The following is a 19098-nucleotide window of genomic DNA, read 5'->3' as shown; positions in this document are numbered from 1 at the left end:
GAGAAAACAGGGTAAAAAAAATGTAAATACAAAATTAAATACAAATATAGAAAAATCCTGGAATGAGTAGGTGTGTCCTACATTTTGACTGGTACTGTATATATATGCATACATACATTTGCACATACAGTGAGGGAAAAAAGTATTTGATCCCCTGCTGATTTTGTACGTTTGTGTAACGGGTGTCGTTTGTGGAGGACCAAGACGCAACAGGAAAATGTATACTCATCTTCTGTTCAATTATTGAAGAAGGTGAAACAAAACAAAACACGTATACAATATGAAAACGACACTGACAGTTCCGTCAGGTGAAGAACACAAAACAGAAAACAGAAATACACTAACATAGAACATAGACTAACAAACCCCGAACCACATAAACCAAACACCCCTCTACCTAAATACATAGCCCAAACCACATGAAACAAACACCCCCTGCCACGTCCTGACCAAACTATAATAACAAATAACCCCTATTACTGGTCAGGACGTGACAGTACCCCCCCCCCCCCTCCCCCAAAGGTGCAGACCCCGGATGCACCTCACACAAATAACCCAAACAAAACCCCCCAAAAAAGAAATCCCAAATCTAAAGGGAGGGAAGGGAGGGTGGCTGCCGTCACCGACGGCTCCTGTGCTACACCCCCCCTCCCCAAACCTCCTACAGTGGAGGTGGCTTAGGCCTTAATCCCCTCCCGGACCAAACCACCCCCACTGCATACCTCTGCCTGAGGCCAGTCACTGAAGACCCTGGACTGGGCTCTGGGAGCTCTGGACTGTAGGGCGACTCTAGGAGCTCTGGACTGTAGACCGACTCTAAGAGCTCTGGACTGTAGGCAGACCGACTCTAGGAGCTCTGGACTGTAGGCAGACTCACTCGGTTCCGGACTGTAGGCAGACTCACTCGGTTCCGGACTTTAGGCAGACTCACTCGGTTCCGGACTGTAGGCAGACTCACTCGGTTCCGGACTGTAGGCCGTCTCACTCGGTGCCGGACTGTAGACCGTCTCACTCGGTGCCGGACTGTAGGCCGTCTCACTCGGTGCCGGACTGTAGGCCGTCTCACTCGGTGCCGGACTGTAGGCCGTCTCACTCGGTTCCGGACTGTAGGCCGTCTCACTCGATTCCGGACAGTGGGCCGTCTCACTCTGTTCCGGACTAGACACTGTTACCAGATACTCTGGACGAGGTACTGTTGCCGGACACTCTGGACGAGGTACTGTTGCCTTACACTCTGGACGAGGTACTGTTGCCGGACACTCTGGACTGGGACTGGGCTGACGCACTGGAAGCCTGATTCGTGGTGCTGGTACTGGATGTGCCAGTTTGGGGACATGCACCTCAGGGCTAGTGTGGGGAGCAGGAACAGGCTGAGTTGGACTGGGCTGACGCACTGGAAGCCTGATGCTGGTACTGGATGTGCCAGTTTGGGGACACGCACCTCAGGGCTAGTGCGGGGAGCGGGAACAGGCTGAATTGGACTGGGCTGATGCACTGGAAGCCTAGTGCGTGGTGCTGGTACTGGAGGTATCAGACTGGAGACATGCACTTTAAGGCTAGTGTGAGGAGCGGGAACAGGCTGAATTGGACTGGGCTGATGCACTGGAAGCCTAGTGCGTGGAGCTGGTAGTGGAGGTATCAGACTGGAGACACGCAATTTAAGGCTAGTGCGAGGAGCGGGATACACTGGACCGTAGAGACGCACTGGCGGTCTCGAGCGCAGGACTGACACCGCCCATACTGGCTGAGTGCTCACTTCCCCCAGGCAAATGCGGGGCGCTGGCACTGCGCACAGCGGCCTGAAAATACTTGGCCTCGCCACAGTACGCATTACCCCGAAGCACGGGACTTGTCCATTAATAGGTTGCTTGACAAAAGTACGGGGATTTGGCTCCAGTCTGTCACCTGACCTAGCCAATACTCCCGTGTGCCCCCCCAAAAAAACAATTCTGGGGCTGCCTCTCAGGCTTAAATGCCAATCGTGTACCTGTATAACAGTTCTCCTCTTTGCTCCATTTGTGCCGTTCCTCCCTCGCTGTCTCCACCTGTTTCCCAGGCAGCCCCTTACAATAGTCCAATAGTTTCTCCCACGTCCAGTCTATCCGTGCCTCCAATACTTCCAGCGGCCAGGATGCCATCTCCTTCCGAGCGCGCTGCTTGCTCCACTCCTCGTAGTCCATTTGCTGCTCCATCATCTGTTGCTTGGTCCGGGTTTGGTGGGTAGTTCTGTAACGGGTGTCATTTGTGGAGGACCAAGACGCAACAGGAAAATGTATACTCATCTTCTTTTTAATTATTGAAGAAGGTGAAACAAAACAAAACACGTATACAATATGAAAACGACACCGACAGTTCCGTCAGGTGAAGAAAACAAAACAGAATACAGAAATACACTAACATAGAACATAGACTAACAAACTCCGAACCACATAAACCAAACACCCCTCTACCTAAATACATAGCCGAAACCACATGAAACAAACACTCCCTGCCATGTACTGACCAAACAATAATAACAAATAACCCCTATTACTGGTCAGGACGTGACAGTTTGCCCACTGACAAAGAAATTATCAGTCTATAATTTTAATGGTAGGTTTATTTGAACAGTGAGAGACAGAATAACAACAAAAAAATCCTGAAAAACGCATGTCAAAAATGTTATATATTGATTTGCATTTTAATGAGGGAAATAAGTATTTGACCCCCTCTCAATCAGAAAGATTTCTGGCTCCCAGGTGTCTTTTATACAGGTAACGAGCTGAGATTAGGAGCACACTCTTAAAGGGAGTGCTCCTAATCTCAGCTTGTTACCTGTATAAAAGACACCTGTCCACAGAAGCAATCAATCAATCAGATTCCAAACTCTCCACCATGGCCAAGACCAAAGAGCTCTCCAAGGATGTCAGGGACAAGATTGTAGACCTACACAAGGCAGGAATGGGCTACAAGACCATCGCCAAGCAGCTTGGTGAGAAGGTGACAACAGTTGGTGCGATTATTCGCAAATGGAAGAAAGACAAAAGAACTCAATCTCCCACGGCCTGGGGCTCCATGCAAGATCTCACCTCGTGGAGTTGCAATGATCATGAGAACGGTGAGGAATCAGCCCAGAACTACACGGGATGATCTTGTCAATGATCTCAAGGCAGCTGGGACCATAGTCACCAAGAAAACAATTGGTAACACACTACGCCGTGAAGGACTGAAATCCTGCAGCACCCGCAAGGTCCCCCTGCTCACGAATGCACATATACATGCCCGTCTGAAGTTTGCCAATGAACATCTGAATGATTCAGAGGACAACTGGGTGAAAGTGTTGTGGTCAGATGAGACCAAAATGGAGCTCTTTGACATCAACTCAACTCGCCGTGTTTGGAGGAGGAGGAATGCTGCCTTTGACCCCAAGAACACCATCCCCACCGTCAAACATGGAGGTGGAAACATTATGCTTTGGGGGTGTTTTTCTGCTAAGGGGACAGGACAACTTCACTGCATCAAAGGGACGATGGACGGGGCCATGTACCTTCAAATCTTGGGTGAGAACCTCCTTTTGTCAGCCAGGGCATTGAAAATGGGTCCTGGATGGGTATTCCAGCATGACAATGACCCAAAACACACGGCCAAGGCAACAAAGGAGTGGCTCAAGGAGAAGCACATTAAGGCCCTGGAGTGGCCTAGCCAGTCTCCAGACCTTAATCCCATAGAAAATCTGTGGAGGGAGCTGAAGGTTCGAGTTGCCAAACGTCAGCCTCGAAACCTTAACCTCTCTAGGGTATGTGGGACGAAATCGTCCCACCTACTCAACAGCCAGTGGAATCCCGTGGCGCGTTATTCAAATACCTTAGAAATGCTATTACTTCAATTTCTCAAACATATGACTATTTTACACCATTTTAAAGACAAGACTCTCATTAATCTAACCACACTGTCCGATTTCAAAAAGGCTTTACAACGAAAGCAAAACATTAGATTATGTCAGCAGAGTACACAGCCAGAAATAATCAGACACCCATTTTTCAAGCCAGCAAATAATGTCACATAAACCCAAACCACAGCTAAATGCAGCACTAACCTTTGATGATCTTCATCAGATGACACTTCTAGGACATTATGTTATACAATACATGCATGTTTTGTTCAATCAAGTTCATATTTATATCAAAAACCAGCTTTTTACATTAGCATCTGACGTTCAGAACTAGCATACCCACCGCAAACTTCCGGTGAATTTACTAAATTACTCACGATAAACGTTCACAAAAAACATAACAATTATTTTAAGAATTATAGATACAGAACTCCTTTATGCAATCGATATGTCCGATTTTAAAATAGCTTTTCGGCAAAAGCACATTTTGCAATATTCTGAGTAGATAGCCCAGCCATCACGGGCTAGCTAATTTGACACCCACCAAGTTTGGCCCTCACCAAACTCCGATTTACTATTAGAAAAATGTGATTACCTTTGCTGTTCTTCGTCAGAATGCACTCCCAGGACTTCTACTTCAATAACAAATGTTGGTTTGTTTCAAAATAATCCATAGTTATGTTCAAATATCCTCTGTTTTGTTCGTGCGTTCAAGACACTATCTGAAGGGTGACGAAGGGTGACGCGCCCGACGCGTTTCGTGACAAAAAAAATTCTAAATATTCCATTACCATACCTCGAAGCATGTCAACCGCTGTTTAAAATCAATTTTTATGCGATTTTTCTCGTAAAAAAGCGATAATATTCCGACCGGGAAACCCTGTTTACGTTCAAAGACGAAAAAATAAAAACATGGTGTCGCCTCGTGCACGCGCCTCAGTCTCATTGTTCTCTGATCGACCACTATCCAAATGCGCTACTGTTTTTCAGCCAGGGCCTGCAAAGACATCATTCAGCGTTTTGCCGCCTTCTGAGTGCCTATGGGAGCCGTAGGAAGTGTCACGTTACAGCAGAGATCCTCAGTTTTCAATAAAGAGAGTGTAGAAGCCCAAGAAATGGTCAGAGAGGGCACTTCCTGTAAGGAATCTTCTCAGGTTTTTGCCTGCCATATGAGTTCTGTTATACTCACAGACACCATTCAAACAGTTTTAGAAACTTTAGGGTGTTTTCTATCCAAAGCCAATAATTATATGCATATTCTAGTTTCTGGGCAGTAGTAATAACCAGATTAAATCGGGTACATTTTTTATCCGGCCGTGCAAATACTGCCCCCTACCCTAGAGAGGTTAATGACTTGGAGAAGATCTGCAAAGAGGAGTGGGACAAAATCCCTCCTGAGATGTGTGCAAACCTGGTGGCCAACTGCAAGAAACGTCTGACCTCTGTGATTGCCAACAAGGGTTTTGCCACCAAGTACTAAGTCATGTTTTGCAGAGGGGTCAAACACTTTTTTCCCTCATTAAAATGCAGATCAATTTATAACATTTTTGACATGCGTTTTTCTGGAGTTTTTTGTATAAACTTACCATTAAACCTACCTAACCTAATAAACCTACCATTAAAATTATAGACTGATCATTTCTTTGTCAGTGGGCAAATGTACAAAATCAGCAGGGGATCAAATACTTTTTTCCCTCACTGTACATATACATACATACAAATACACACTATATATATATATATATATATATATATATATATATATATATATATATATATATATATATATATATATATATATCAAGAGTGTGCAAAGCTGTCATCAAGGCAAAGGGTGGCCACTTTGAAGAATCTCAAATATAAAATATATTTTCATTTGTTTAACACTTTTTTGGTTACTACATGATTCCATGTGTCATTTCATAGTACTCTACAATGTAGAAAATATGATAAATGAAATGAAAAATATTTTGTATTTTGAAATGTTATAGCTATACAACCAAACCAGGAAAAAAAGATCTTAGACATGAGTTGGTAAATCTTTATTCAATTCACTTCAGTGTGACATTGTTATGCACTCTATAGACTTCAGGAATATGTCTAAGGCCTAGATTCAATCAGATCAAGCATTAACCGGTGATAGCCGACACCCGCATAGCTGATACTTTGCCGGTGTTGGAGGTGTCAAATCGTTGAGCAGCTACTTGTGATCATTTTCAAGAAGCCACATCCGTCCTACTGGTATTAGAAGTTCAGAATGAGAAAGTGTAGGCTATATAGAAATAATGACGCTCAACCTGAAAATCATTCAACGAAATGATGAGGATTTCTGTCATCCTAATCGAGGTGTAGACTACATCTTACATTCCAGTGTTTCCGAACTTATAAAGAAGACTGTATGGGATTTCTCTTAATGCGGCTCCATGCAGCCAATGGCAATGTCCGCTTTAAGTATAATGCCAAAAGACGCTTGTGGATTTCACAGCTCTAATGCAGCTCCACCTCCGACACCGCCAAAACAACCCCTATGCAGATGTCGGATCTGATTGAATAGAGTCCTAAGGTTTTAGTGCAGTAAGCATTTGGTTATGATTGTACACCTCTAATATTGTGTCAGCTCTGTAGTAGTAAGATGCACTATGTTACTATGATATGCTGCTACAGCTATAGTGCTGAAAGATTAGCCTGGTCCTAGACCTGTTTGTGCTTTTTTTGTCAAATTTGTATTACGTTTAATTTGGCAGGGACAATGTACAACAAAAACATAAGTCTCAAACCACTGAGAATTGATGTGTTGCACCAGATTTCGCTTACAGCTACTTTCCATCTGTAGCCAACTCCATTGCTGTCATTGTCAAGCCAAACATTGCCATGACAATGAGTGACAGGGAGCTGGCATGATAGCACAAACAGACTGGCACTCAGGCTACTAAAACATTGTCCAGCATGATTCCCTTTTTTACAATACAGCCTACTCTTGGGTAACAGAAGGCCGGCACAGAACAAAAAAAAGGCAAATTGACTGACAATGTATTATCTATAGCAGGTGAGGGTGTTGTAATGTTACATCACTTTTGTCTTTGCACCAAAACAATGCAAAATAATTGCAAATACCCACGGTAACAGTATGTGACATCAGTTGAAATATAACTGTATTTGTCACATGCGCCGAATACAACAGGTGTAGACTTTACCATGAAATGCATACTTACGAGCCCTTTCCCAACAATGCAATGTTAAAAAGTAAAAAAAGTTAGCAAAATAAAGAAAGGAAATAGTAACACAATAAAATATCAATAATGAGACTATATACAAGGAGTACCGGTACCGAGTCAGTAGTTGACAATACAGTAAGATGAAAAACCCAATGTAAACCTAAAGTAGACTATTTACAAGTCTGCTGCATCATGGCTGCGTTTACACAGGTAGCCAAATTCTGATCTTTTGCCCAATTATTGGCAAAAGTGCTGATCTGATTGGAGGAAAAACCAATTAGTCAAAAAAGATCAGAATTGGGCAGCCTGTGTAAACTGGGCCAAGATGCAGCAGACTTGTAAATAGTCTACTTTAGATTTACATTTTCATCTGACTGTTTTGTCATCTGATGTTCGCATACTGTTTCTGTGAGTATTTGTAAATCTTGGAATTATTTTGGTGCAAAGTGCCAAAAGGTGATGTAGCATTACATCACCCTCACCTGCTATAGGTAATGCATTGTATGTGGTCAATCAATCAATACCCAACTGGAACCTGAGCAAATACACTCTGAGCAACTAGTCGAATGAGAGCTACTGTAGAATGTGACAGCAGACACAGGGATAATACAGTGATGTTCGTGATACTTTCAGACAGTAATGTAACCTGTCACTCTATATATGTCTATAAATCTATTTACAGCATATACAGTGCATTCGGAAAGTATTCAGGCCCCTTGACCTTTTCCACATGTTGTTACGTTACAGCCTTATTCTAAAATGGATTAAAAAAATAATAATCCTCATCAATCTACACACAATATACCCCCTAATGACAAAGAAAAAACAGCTTTTTATGAATTTTTGGACATTAATTAAAAAACAAAACAGAAAAACCTTATTTACATAAATATTCAGACCCTTTGCTATGAGACTCGAAAATGAGCTTAGGTGCATCCGGTTTCCATTGATCATCCTTGAGATGTTTCTACAACTTGGAGTCCACCTGTGGTAAATTCAATTGATTGGGCATGATTTGGAAAGGCACAAACCTGTCTATATAAGGTCCCACAGTTGACAGTGCTCGTCAGAGCAAAGACCAAGCCATGAGGTCGAAGGAATTGTCTGTAGAGCTCCGAGACAGGATTGTGTCAATGCACAGATCTGGGAAAGGGTACAAGGACTCTTCCTGGAGCTGGCCACCCGGTCAAATTAAGCAATCGGGGGAGAAGGGCCTTGGTCAGGGAGGTGACCAAGAACCTGATGGTCACTTTGATAGAGCTCCAGTGTTCCTCTGTGGAGATGGGAGAGCCTTCCACAAGGACAACCATCTCTGCAGCACTCCACCAATCAGGCCTTTATGGTAGAGTGGCCAGAAGGACGCCACTCCTCAGTAAAAGGTTCATGACAGCCCGGATGTTTTTCAGCGGCAGGGACTGGGAGACAAGTCAGGAATGAGGCAAAGATGAACGGAGAAAAGTACAGAGAGATCCTTAATGAAAACCTACTCCAGAGCATGCAGGACCTCAGACTTGGGCGAAGGTTCACATTCCAAAAGGACAACAACCCTAAGTACACAGCCAAGACAATGCAGGAGTGGCTTCAGGACAAGTCTCTGAATGTCCTTGAGTGGCCCAGCCAGAGCCCAGACTTGAACCCGATCGAACATCTCTGGAGAGACCTGAAAATAGCTGTGCAACGACGCTCAGCATCCAACCTGACAGAGCTTGAGAGGATCTGCAGAGAAGAGTGGGAGAAACTCCCCAAATACAGGTGTGCCAAGCTCGTAGCGTCATATCCAAGAACACTCAAGGCTGTAATCACTGCCAAAGGTGCTTCAATAAAGTACTGAGTAAAGGGTCTGAATACTTATGTAAATGTCATATTTCAGTATTTTATTTTGTATAAATTTGCAAAAATGTCTAAAAAACAGTTTATGGGGTATTGTGTGGATTGATGAGGGGGAAAAAAACATTTTAATCAATTTTAGAATAGGACTGTAACGTATAAAATTGTGGAAAAAGTCAAGGGGTCTGAATACTTTCCGAATGCATATATGTGGACAATATATATGTATCATGTTTGGTCTGTTTGCAGTCACAAAAACATGCCATTTGTATAATGTTAAAAAATACCTACAAACCTTTACTCTATAATAATCTGTTATACTCTTATTGAAAGATGTATCATTAGTCATTTTATAGACTCTTACAACAGTTCATCCAGTTCAAGACATCTATCAACAGCAAGCAATGTGGTGTGTCCCAAATGGCACCCTATTCCCGATACAGTGCACTACTTTTGACCAGGGCCCATTCGGGAAGTAACTGGTGCCAACCTCCCCGTTATGGTGACAGGATATCCACTAGTATCTCACTACAATAGCATACACTGCCGCTGATACACTACATGGCCAAAAGTATGTGGACACCCCTTTGTGGATTCGGCTATTTCAGCCACACCTGTTACTGACAGGTGTATAGAATTGAGCACACCGCCATGCAATCTCCATAGACAAACATTGGCAGTAGAATGGCCCGTACTGAAGAGCTCAGTGACTTTTAACGTGGCACCATCATAGGATGCCACCTTTCCAACAAGTCAGTTTGTCAAATGTATGCCCTGCTACAGCTGCCCCGGTCAACTGTAAGTGTTGTTATTGTGAAGTGGAAATGTCGAGCAGCCACACACAAGCCTAAGATCAGAATGCGCACCGCCATTGGACTCTGGAGCAGTGGAAACACGTTCTCTTGAGTGATGAATCACGCTTTACCATCTGGCCCCGTAGTTCCAGTGAAGGGAAATCTTAATGCTACAGCATACAATGACATTCTAGACGATTCTGTGCTTCCAAATTTGTGACAGTTTGGGGAAGGCCCTTTCCTGTTTCACCATGACAATGCCCCGTGCACAGAGGTCGATAGTGAAATGGTTCACCGAGATTGGTGTGGAAGAACTTGACTTTTGGCGATGTAGTGTACAGTATATTCTCTCTCATACACACAATGTGCATTATGGCTGCTGCTGCATCCCCTCCACCCCAGCTCTGCTAATAGTGAGTCAGTTGCCTATAATTGACAAGTTATTTATCTGTATAACGATGCATTAGCAGCTCATGGACTAATTTTCCTCTCCCAGGATCACTCTCTGACTCATCATTACCGTCTCTGATTCAGTTCTACAGCTCAGATGAAGTACCTTTGCTAATTTTCAATATTGTCTCTGCTTTTATCTACTGTATATATATATATATATATATATATATGGAAGTGTATGAAAAAGGATTCTTAATGTAATCACAAGATTCACCACACAGCCAATTAACCAATACTGTGTACCATGAAAAGTATAGAAAACGAACTGCCCTTATAAATAAAAAATGAATTAAGTAAATTAATAAAAATCCATACAGAAATGTGATCCTCTTACATACAGACGACCTAGTGTTATAAATAGCTCAAATCCTCTACCTATTAAAATGTGTTTCAGTGTTATATACAATATATTCTATATACAATATATAGGGTGTTCATAAAACATTACAGAAATGATGCAAAACAAGTATTTTAGAGATAGCATAAAGGTATAGTTCGGCTAAGATTAGATACAATCTCTGTCCATTTTCAAAGCACCATCTTGGTATAACCACTTCCAGGGGAGAGCTGCTACGAATGGCAGACCTATTGGAGAGGGGAGAGCAGGGAGACTGAAAAGCAGCTAAATGGAATGACATAATTAATGACATCACAGCATTGATATTGTTGTTATAAACTGTGATTTTCAAGATTTCAGTTCAATACTATTAGGTTCCATTGGTGGGTTCTTCTTAGGTTCTATTAGGTTATATTGGGGAGTTCTTAATGCAGAATGTCATGCATTTTGGCAATACAACTCTACATGGCAAGCCTGGTTGCGATCTACAGACAAAAAAGTGGGAAAGGAGAACGGGCTTAGACGAGACTAAGATAGATTGTTATATTAACACTCAGACCTCTCCCTCCTGTTCTCTCCTTCTCCTTCCGTTTCACCTCTTTAAAGTGCAAAGTCCTGCTAAAGCCCCTGCAGGAAAATGGGAACAAGCATTTCTTATTTGACAAGTTCAGGTAGTCCCTGCCTATTTCAGTCCGTTTCCTTCTGTATGGTGGCTAATGAATACGACCCTGCAAAAGGCCCTGCAGGAGGGTTGCGTTGAACTCTGTGACCAGGAAGTCAATGTGGTCCCTCTCTTTGGACTTGAAGGCCTCAGCGATGATGCAAGCAGCGTCCTGGTGCTCACGGCCCCTCAGGGAGACACCGTTCACTTCCAGAATCACCTGACCCACCTTCAGCTGCCCACAACCGTGTGCCGAGCCCCCCTTCTATAAGAGAGAGAGATGTGGGGGAGAGTGAGAAAGTGAGAGATACAGAGGGGGGACTGTGAGAGTGAGATACCACAGTGTTCCATCACAGCAGCAAGATTTGTGACCTGTTGCCACAGGAAACGGGCAACCAGTGAAGAACAAACACCATTGTAAAGCCAACCCATATTTATGTTAATTTATTTTCGCTTTTGTACTTAAACTACTTGCACATAATATGACATTTGAAATGTCTTCATTCTTTTGGAACATTTGTGAGTGTCATGTTTACTGTTCATTTTTTATTGTTTATTTCACTTTTGTTTATGATCTATTTCACTTGCTTTGGCAATGTAAACATATGTTTCCCATGCTAATAAAGCCCTTAAATTGATAATTCATTGAATTCAGAGAGACAGAGAGAGATACAGGGAGAGAGAGAGATAATGAAGCATCAATTAAATAATCACTTGTGTAGACAGGATGTGTCCTTGTGGCAGAAATAAAGCGCTAAAGAGTGAGCGAGAAGATAATGAAGCATCAATTAAATAATCACTTTTGTAGACAGGCTGTGTCCTTGTGGCAGAAATAAGCGCTAAAGAGAGAGCGAGAAGATAATGAAGCGAAGAGAAGAGGAGAACATGGTTGGTGGTTTCAAGGAAAGGTTAGAGACAAAATACAAAGGTAGAGGCTCTTCTGATTAATAGTCAGAAGAGATTGAGGGGAGGAATGATTTAGCACTTTGTGCGGGGTGGCCTTCTATCGGTCAGGCCAAATAAAAACAAAGACATCAGGGTAAAGACATCAGGCTAATCAAATCAAATACCATTTTATTTGTCACATGCTTTGTATACATCAGGTGTAGACTAACAGTGAAATTCATACTTACAGGTCCTTTTCCAACAATGCAGTTAAAGACAAAACATTTAATAAAAAATGGATATAATGACCCAAGGAATAAATACACAGTGAAAAACGAACAACAGTGAATCACTGTGAATTACTCCTATCCTCAAGCAGGCATTGACCATCAGAATGAGCAACATCACATCATCTGATAAGCCATGGAGGACTAAGCCATGGAGGCTCCAAAGTGGCATACCTGGGGCAGCAGGTAGCCTAGTGGTTAAGAGGATTGGGCCAGTAACCGAAAGGTTTGCCGTTCTGCCCTTGAGCAAGGCAGTTAACCCCCACAACAACTGCTCCCCGGGCACCGATGACGTGGATGTCGATTAAGGCAGCCCCCCCCCCGCACCTCTCTGATTCAGAGGGGTTGGGTTGAATGTGAAAGACGGGTTTCAGTTGAATGCATTCAGTTGTGCAAATGACTAGGTATCCCCTTTCCCTATCTCATTCAACATGCTAAGAAAATATACTGCACTAGGAGGATAAAGTCTCTCATCTCAGGACTAAGGACAGCAGAAACTGGTCCATTAAAAAGCCGATGGGAGCTGCAGAAGACCAGAGTGAGAGAGATGACACAAAGACACAAGAGTGTGAAACCCTGAGTCTATACTTCTCTTCTGTGTGGAAGGATGCCACAAGCAACCTCCCAAGCTCGGCGGTTGAAGACAGCATATTAGCAAACATCACTACTGATACCTACAGTATTGGACAGGTCAAGATGTAGTGGGGTAATATTTGATATATACATATTATATATACACACCTCACATGCGACTCATAATAAGCCAATTAGCCTATAATTAAATGTATCTAACTCCATGAAGTTAATTGAAATATACAAGCAAGCATTACATGCTGACCACACCGCTCGCGTCGCGTGCGCAATCGTTGCAAAATAAATGTACACATACATGTTATTCAATCGTTGCACCCACACTGCTCGCACGCGTCAACGAGTGTCTGCGGAGCCAGGCGCTAAAATAGAACTTGGTTCTATTTGTGATGCTTGACGTGCAGCAAGTCCCGCTTCTCCCATCTCCTCATTGGTTTTTAGGAGCATATATCCATGTGGGTGATTGAAAGATGAACTGAGGTCCACACTCCAGTTCAGTTGGTGGTGGTAATGTACCTTAAAGTTGGTTACCAACTGCTATATAAATGCCAAAGAAGAAGAAGAAGCCTTTAGGAGGAGAGATTATTAGAAACAAACTTTTACCCTTTTATTTATGAATGAATTGTCAGAGTAGAGGACCTTGTGCATTTTAGGTAAAATAACAACCCAATGTTTATATCCCAGGACATATTAGCTAGCAACAGCAAGCTAGCTAAATTGCCATAAATGTTTAATCCTTTTCGACCTGTCCCCAAATTAATATACTTGGTTTAGAGTTCGTTTTGATATTTCAACCTGCATGTCCTGATCGTGTCTGGTGTGGCTGAACAAAATCAACATGCGCGCGATGGCGCACACGGACACATGCGCGGTCTGGTCAGCATGTTAGGCAATGAGTTGGCGTTGACGAGCAAGAATTGGTCTGAGAATTGTCTATATCAAAATGCAGATATTTAAGTGATAACGCCCGAGAAGCCGGTGTTCGGAGGATACTGTATATTGGCACAGTTGTTGTTAGGCCCGAATTGAAGTTGAAGGCCGACAAACCGTGCCAATATATCCTCCAAACACCGGCTTCCAGGGCATTATCACTTTTATACAACGGGTTACCAACATATTCAAATAATATTCAAATAATGATTTACATATTTTCATTAAAACCTTGGGTGAAACGGGTGGGTGAAACGGTTCACAAAACTCACGGTTCGTTATGGTTTTGATACATTGACAAAATAAATGCCTGAGAAATATGTAATTTGTATTAAGTTTTTCTATTTATTATAATAGTAAACATGGGTAGCTTGAATTCCCAGGAGCATATGGAAACAAAGGGACAACAAAAACAGCAGTGCCTGCCTTATAACATGAAATAAAATAGTAATTTAAAACAGAACTTCAACCAGAGTACATAGTCCAGCAGCATATATCAAAATTAAGTCACATACCAGTACTTTAAACAAAATAGGACCACTTGAGACTGGTTACTTGAAAAAAATAAAAAATACAAACATTTTTATCAGATTTTTAAGTTTTTCTTTAAGAAGATTAGTATATCGCAATTATCTGCAGTGAGCACAGATGACAATGTCAGCCGCTGTGGAGAATACCCTCTCGCTAGGGACAGAGGTCCCAGGCACAGCCAGGTAGCACCTTGCTAACATGGCAACATCAGGGTATATTAACTCTTTGGTCTTCCACCATGTAGGTGGATCAGCATCCAGGGGAATACAGTTCACTTCCCTGTATGAGGTCACCTCCTCCTCTATGACCTTGACCTTTGACTTGGTTCCCTGCTCCTGGGTCGTGAACAACTCTCCAAAAAGCTCAGCCATGGCAGACTTCTTTTCTGGAGGAGAACCCCTGTCGTCTGCCGTCTCTGTAGATGGGCTGGCTCCTGTGGTATCTGTGGCTTGACCCTGCAGAATTACAATTTGATGAAAATTACTGTCTCTGAAGTGGCTTTAAAAATATGATTTGTTGTTAGAGATATACATCAGACACTATTAGGACAATTACAACTTTATAATTAATTGTTAAATCACTAATTAATAAAATAAATGTCACATTAACATAATGTGTTAATGGGTATATATAAATAAATACAATACCTGTTGTATATTGGTCACAATCTCTGCTGTGAGTTCATTGTAAACTCTTAGATGAGCAGCAGCATCCAGGTGCAGAAGGGTCTTGAATCAGGGGTCCAAAGCGGTGCTATCTAGGCTCCAGGTTAACTCTGATAGCAGTCTTGACATCCCTTACTGCGGGTTCATCTTCATCAGATGCCACCATTGATTTCATGCTCATTGTTTTCATAGGCGGGACCATGGAAACTGATGGAATGCTCTCAGTGCATATCAGTGTTGTGACTGTTTTGAGAGGTTAGCACACTTTGATAAACTTCCTTTGCTAGTCTTATGTCATTTTTAGACAAAGTCACAATATCTTTGACATTCTTTCTCACAGCTTGATCAGTCAGTGTAGAATACACCGCAACTTTCTGATCAAGGTATCTCAACCATGTCATGGCTTGAATTGCATCTAGTAGGGACATCTTGGATTAGTTTGTGGTTTGGGAACTCCAGCATGTGCAGCAATTGTGCTTTTGTGAAATAAGGATACAACCTTCCTGATCTTTGCTAGGAGGCGACAGATTGGATTCCCTGACATTGCTTTTTGAGATGCTAGATTAATAACTTAAGCAAAGCATCCTATCTGTGGCCCCAATCCAGCTAGTGCAACTGCATTTACAATATTTCTAGCGTTGTCAGTGGTCACAGAAATCGTTACATTATCCCTCTCCAACTGCTTCCCTTAGCTCTTCCCCCAAGTTTACACTGGTGTGACTACTCTCAAGGGGACCTGTTTGAAGGACATGGCTTTTTATCTCCCACTCTGCCGTAATGCAACGAGCCATTACAGTAAGGTAGCTCTATGTAGCTCTAAACGTCCAACTGTCTGTTGTTTGAGCAACAGACCGCGTTTCTGACTACTCGGTCTCAAGTTGTTCTTTTGTATAAGGCAGGTATTAATGACTGGGCAAAATGTGTATGAGAAAGAATAGTGAGGCGCGGCTCGACCACTTTAAACATGTTTCTGAACCCCGCATTCTCTACCACAGAGAAAGGTCTCATATCTGCCACTATGAATTTAGCTATCGCTGCGTTGATTTCTTTAGCCCTACAGGAGTCAGCCGCATATTGTTGCATGAAGTCTGTGGGGAGAAGTGGTTTCATTTTTTCGCCTCGTCCCACTGAGTGATTTCGGCGCAAATGAGTAGTCATGTTACGCGTATTGCAACTCGAATAGGCTATCGGCAATGAACAAAGCCTACATGTTGTAGAAGTTTTATCCACCACTCGTTAACAATCCCCGTTATAGTTTACAGGGAAACCGAAATGTTCCCTGACGGCAGACCTGAATGATACTGGGGCGACTTCTAGTTCTGGCTCGCCAATGCTTGCCATGTTGCTCCTTTGCATTTAGCTAAGTGCTAATTCCTTCATTAGCTAATTGCTGCTACGGTGGTCTCAGCTCTGTTCTCGCTGGAGTGAAATAACTCATGAGCAGACAACTATAAACAACTTTATTACTATGTGGATATTTTGCCCAAGTTAATTTATACACCATTGGTTTATGCAATAATCATTTTTTACAATGAAATATATATATTTTCCTAGCTATAATATATGATTAATGTATTGTTCAGTTCGCAATGCGTACCGAACCGTGGACCCTGTACTGAACGGTTCAATACGAATACAGTTATCGTTTCACCCCTAATTCACTACCGTTCAAAAGTTTGGGGTCACTTAGAAATGTCCTTGTTTTTGAAACAAAAGCATTTTTTTTGTCTATTAAAATAACATAAAATTGATCAGAAATACAGTGTAGACATTGTTAATGTTGTAAATGCCTATTGTAGCTGGAAATGGCTTATTTTTTATGGAAAATCTACATAGGCCCATTATCAGCAACCATCACTCCTGTGTTCCAATGGCACGTTGTGTTAGCTAATCCAAGTTTATTATTTTAAAAGACTAATTGATCATTATAAAACCCTTTTGCTATTATGTTAGTGTAACAGTGTAGGTTCCGTCCCTCTCTTCGCCCCAACCCGGGCTCGAACCAGGGACCCTTGCACACATCAACAACTGACACCCACCGAAGCATCGTTACCCATCGCGCCACAAAAGCCACGGCCCTTGCAACGCAAGGGGAAACCCTACTTCAAGTCTCAGAGCGAGTGACGTCACTGATTGAAATGCTATTAGCGCGCACCACCGCTAACTAACTAGCCATTTCACATCGGTTACATTAGCACAGCTGAAAACTGTTGTCCTGAGTAAAGAAGCAATAAAATTGGCCTTCTTTAGACTAGTTGAGTATCTGGAGCATCAGCAATTGTGGGTTTGATTACAGGCTCAAAATGGCCAGAAACAAAGACCTTTCTGATCCTGGATCACTACTGCCTCTGATCTGGCGGACTCACTAAACACAAATGCTTTGTTTGTAAATGGTGCTTGCCTACGGAGTTGTGAGGGGAACGGCACCTCCATACCTTCAGGCTCTGATCAGGCCCTACACCCAAACAAGGGCACTGCGTTCATCCACCTCTGGCCTGCTGGCCCCCCTACCTCTGAGGAAGCACGGTTCCCGCTCAGCCCAGTCCAAACTGTTCGCTGCTCTGGCACCCCAATGGTGGAACAAGCTCCCTCACGACGCCAGGACAGCGGAGTCAATCACCACCTTCCGGAGACACCTGAAACCCCACCTCTTTAAGGAATACCTGGGATAGGATAAAGTAATCCTTCTAACCCCCCCCCCTTAAAAGATTTAGATGCACTATTGTAAAGTGGTTGTTCCACTGGATATCATAAGGTGAATGCACCAATTTGTAAGTCGCTCTGGATAAGAGCGTCTGCTAAATGACTTAAATGTAATGTAAATGTAAATCAGGTCTGAGTGTTGGAGTGTGCCCCTGGCTATCGATAAATAAATAAAAACAAGAAGCATGCTTGCCTTACTGCTCTCACTGTTCCTTCACTGTTTCCTACAATTTAGTCATTCAGCAGATGCTCTTATCCAGAACGACTTACAGTCAGTTCATTTTTTGGTAGAAACCGCCCACCCATCACAGTTATTGCAAGTAGACCCTTCTTCAAAATAATTATCCGCTATCAGCCGAATCAGAGCCAAGAAGAAAAATATAAGTGTGGGATGTAATAACACTAATCAAACACCCTAACAACAATTATATTGGACAGCAGCAGTCCCCACTTAAGTTTAAGCACCCTGCAATCTACCCTCATTACGACAGAGGGGGAAGGCATTCCAACTAACCAACAATGTTTTCTCTTTGGAAAGCGGAAGCACTCTAGCGTTATGCAATAGCTGCGGCAGAGCCTTGAAATTGGCTGTGACAACCTATTGTTTATGATCTTCTTTATCGCACCATATCCCCAGATGTGTTAAGTCAGTAAAACAATAAACAATAAAATCCCATTATTGTTGACTGTCATATCCTGAAATAACCTCTTCAACCATGTCACTTATAATTCTCTGTATGACCATTCAGAGCCAACCTAATGGCTGCGTGTCAAATAGAACCCTATTCCCTATGTAGTGCACTACTTTTGACCAAGGCCCATACACTCTTAGAAAAAAGGGCTCCAAAAGGGTTCTTTGGCTGTCCCCATAGGAGAACCCACTTTCGTTCCAAGTAGATCCCTTTTTGCTTCCAGGTGGAAGACTTTTGGGTTCCATGTAGAACCCTCTGTGGAAAGGGACCAAAATGGGTTCTTCAAAGGGTTCTCCTCTGGGGACAGCCGAAGAATCGTTTTAGGCTCTAGATAGCACCTTTTTTTCTAAGAGTGTAGGGACTATAAGCACTATATAGGGAATAGGTTGCCATTTGGAAAACAACTATGGACTGTTACTGAATCATAGACAGTACCATTAAATGGTGGGGGGAAATAGTTGGAATAATGAGGCACAAACACCTGTTTGTCTCCCTCTCTTGCGCTCGGGGGCACCAGGCTGCCTTTCATTACGCACACCTGTCACCATCATTACGCGCTTCTCATCTCCAGTGTTGATCCTTACAGAATGCCGGCACCACTATACAAAGCATCAGGGAGGTATTTGTTTTTTGTTTTGCTGGTGACGTCGGGTCCG

At 42.8% G+C, this 19098-nt stretch overlaps 1 protein-coding gene across 1 annotated transcript in view; it reads right to left on the bottom strand.

Annotated features, from left to right (window-relative positions):
• Positions 1-10388: 10388 nt before the first annotated feature.
• The window catches only part of LOC115164040 (whirlin-like), a 103107-nt gene continuing 94397 nt past the window's right edge, over positions 10389-19098 (bottom strand). The window contains exon 12 of the mRNA XM_029716170.1: positions 10389-11423. Coding sequence (XP_029572030.1) covers positions 11211-11423 — 213 coding nt within the window. The 3' untranslated portion in view covers positions 10389-11210. The remainder of the gene's footprint in view (positions 11424-19098) is intronic.

Source organism: Salmo trutta, chromosome 27 (genome assembly GCF_901001165.1).
Source record: "Salmo trutta chromosome 27, fSalTru1.1, whole genome shotgun sequence".
Taxonomy (NCBI): Eukaryota; Metazoa; Chordata; class Actinopteri; order Salmoniformes; family Salmonidae; genus Salmo; species Salmo trutta.
This window is presented reverse-complemented; position numbering and strand designations above follow the sequence as displayed.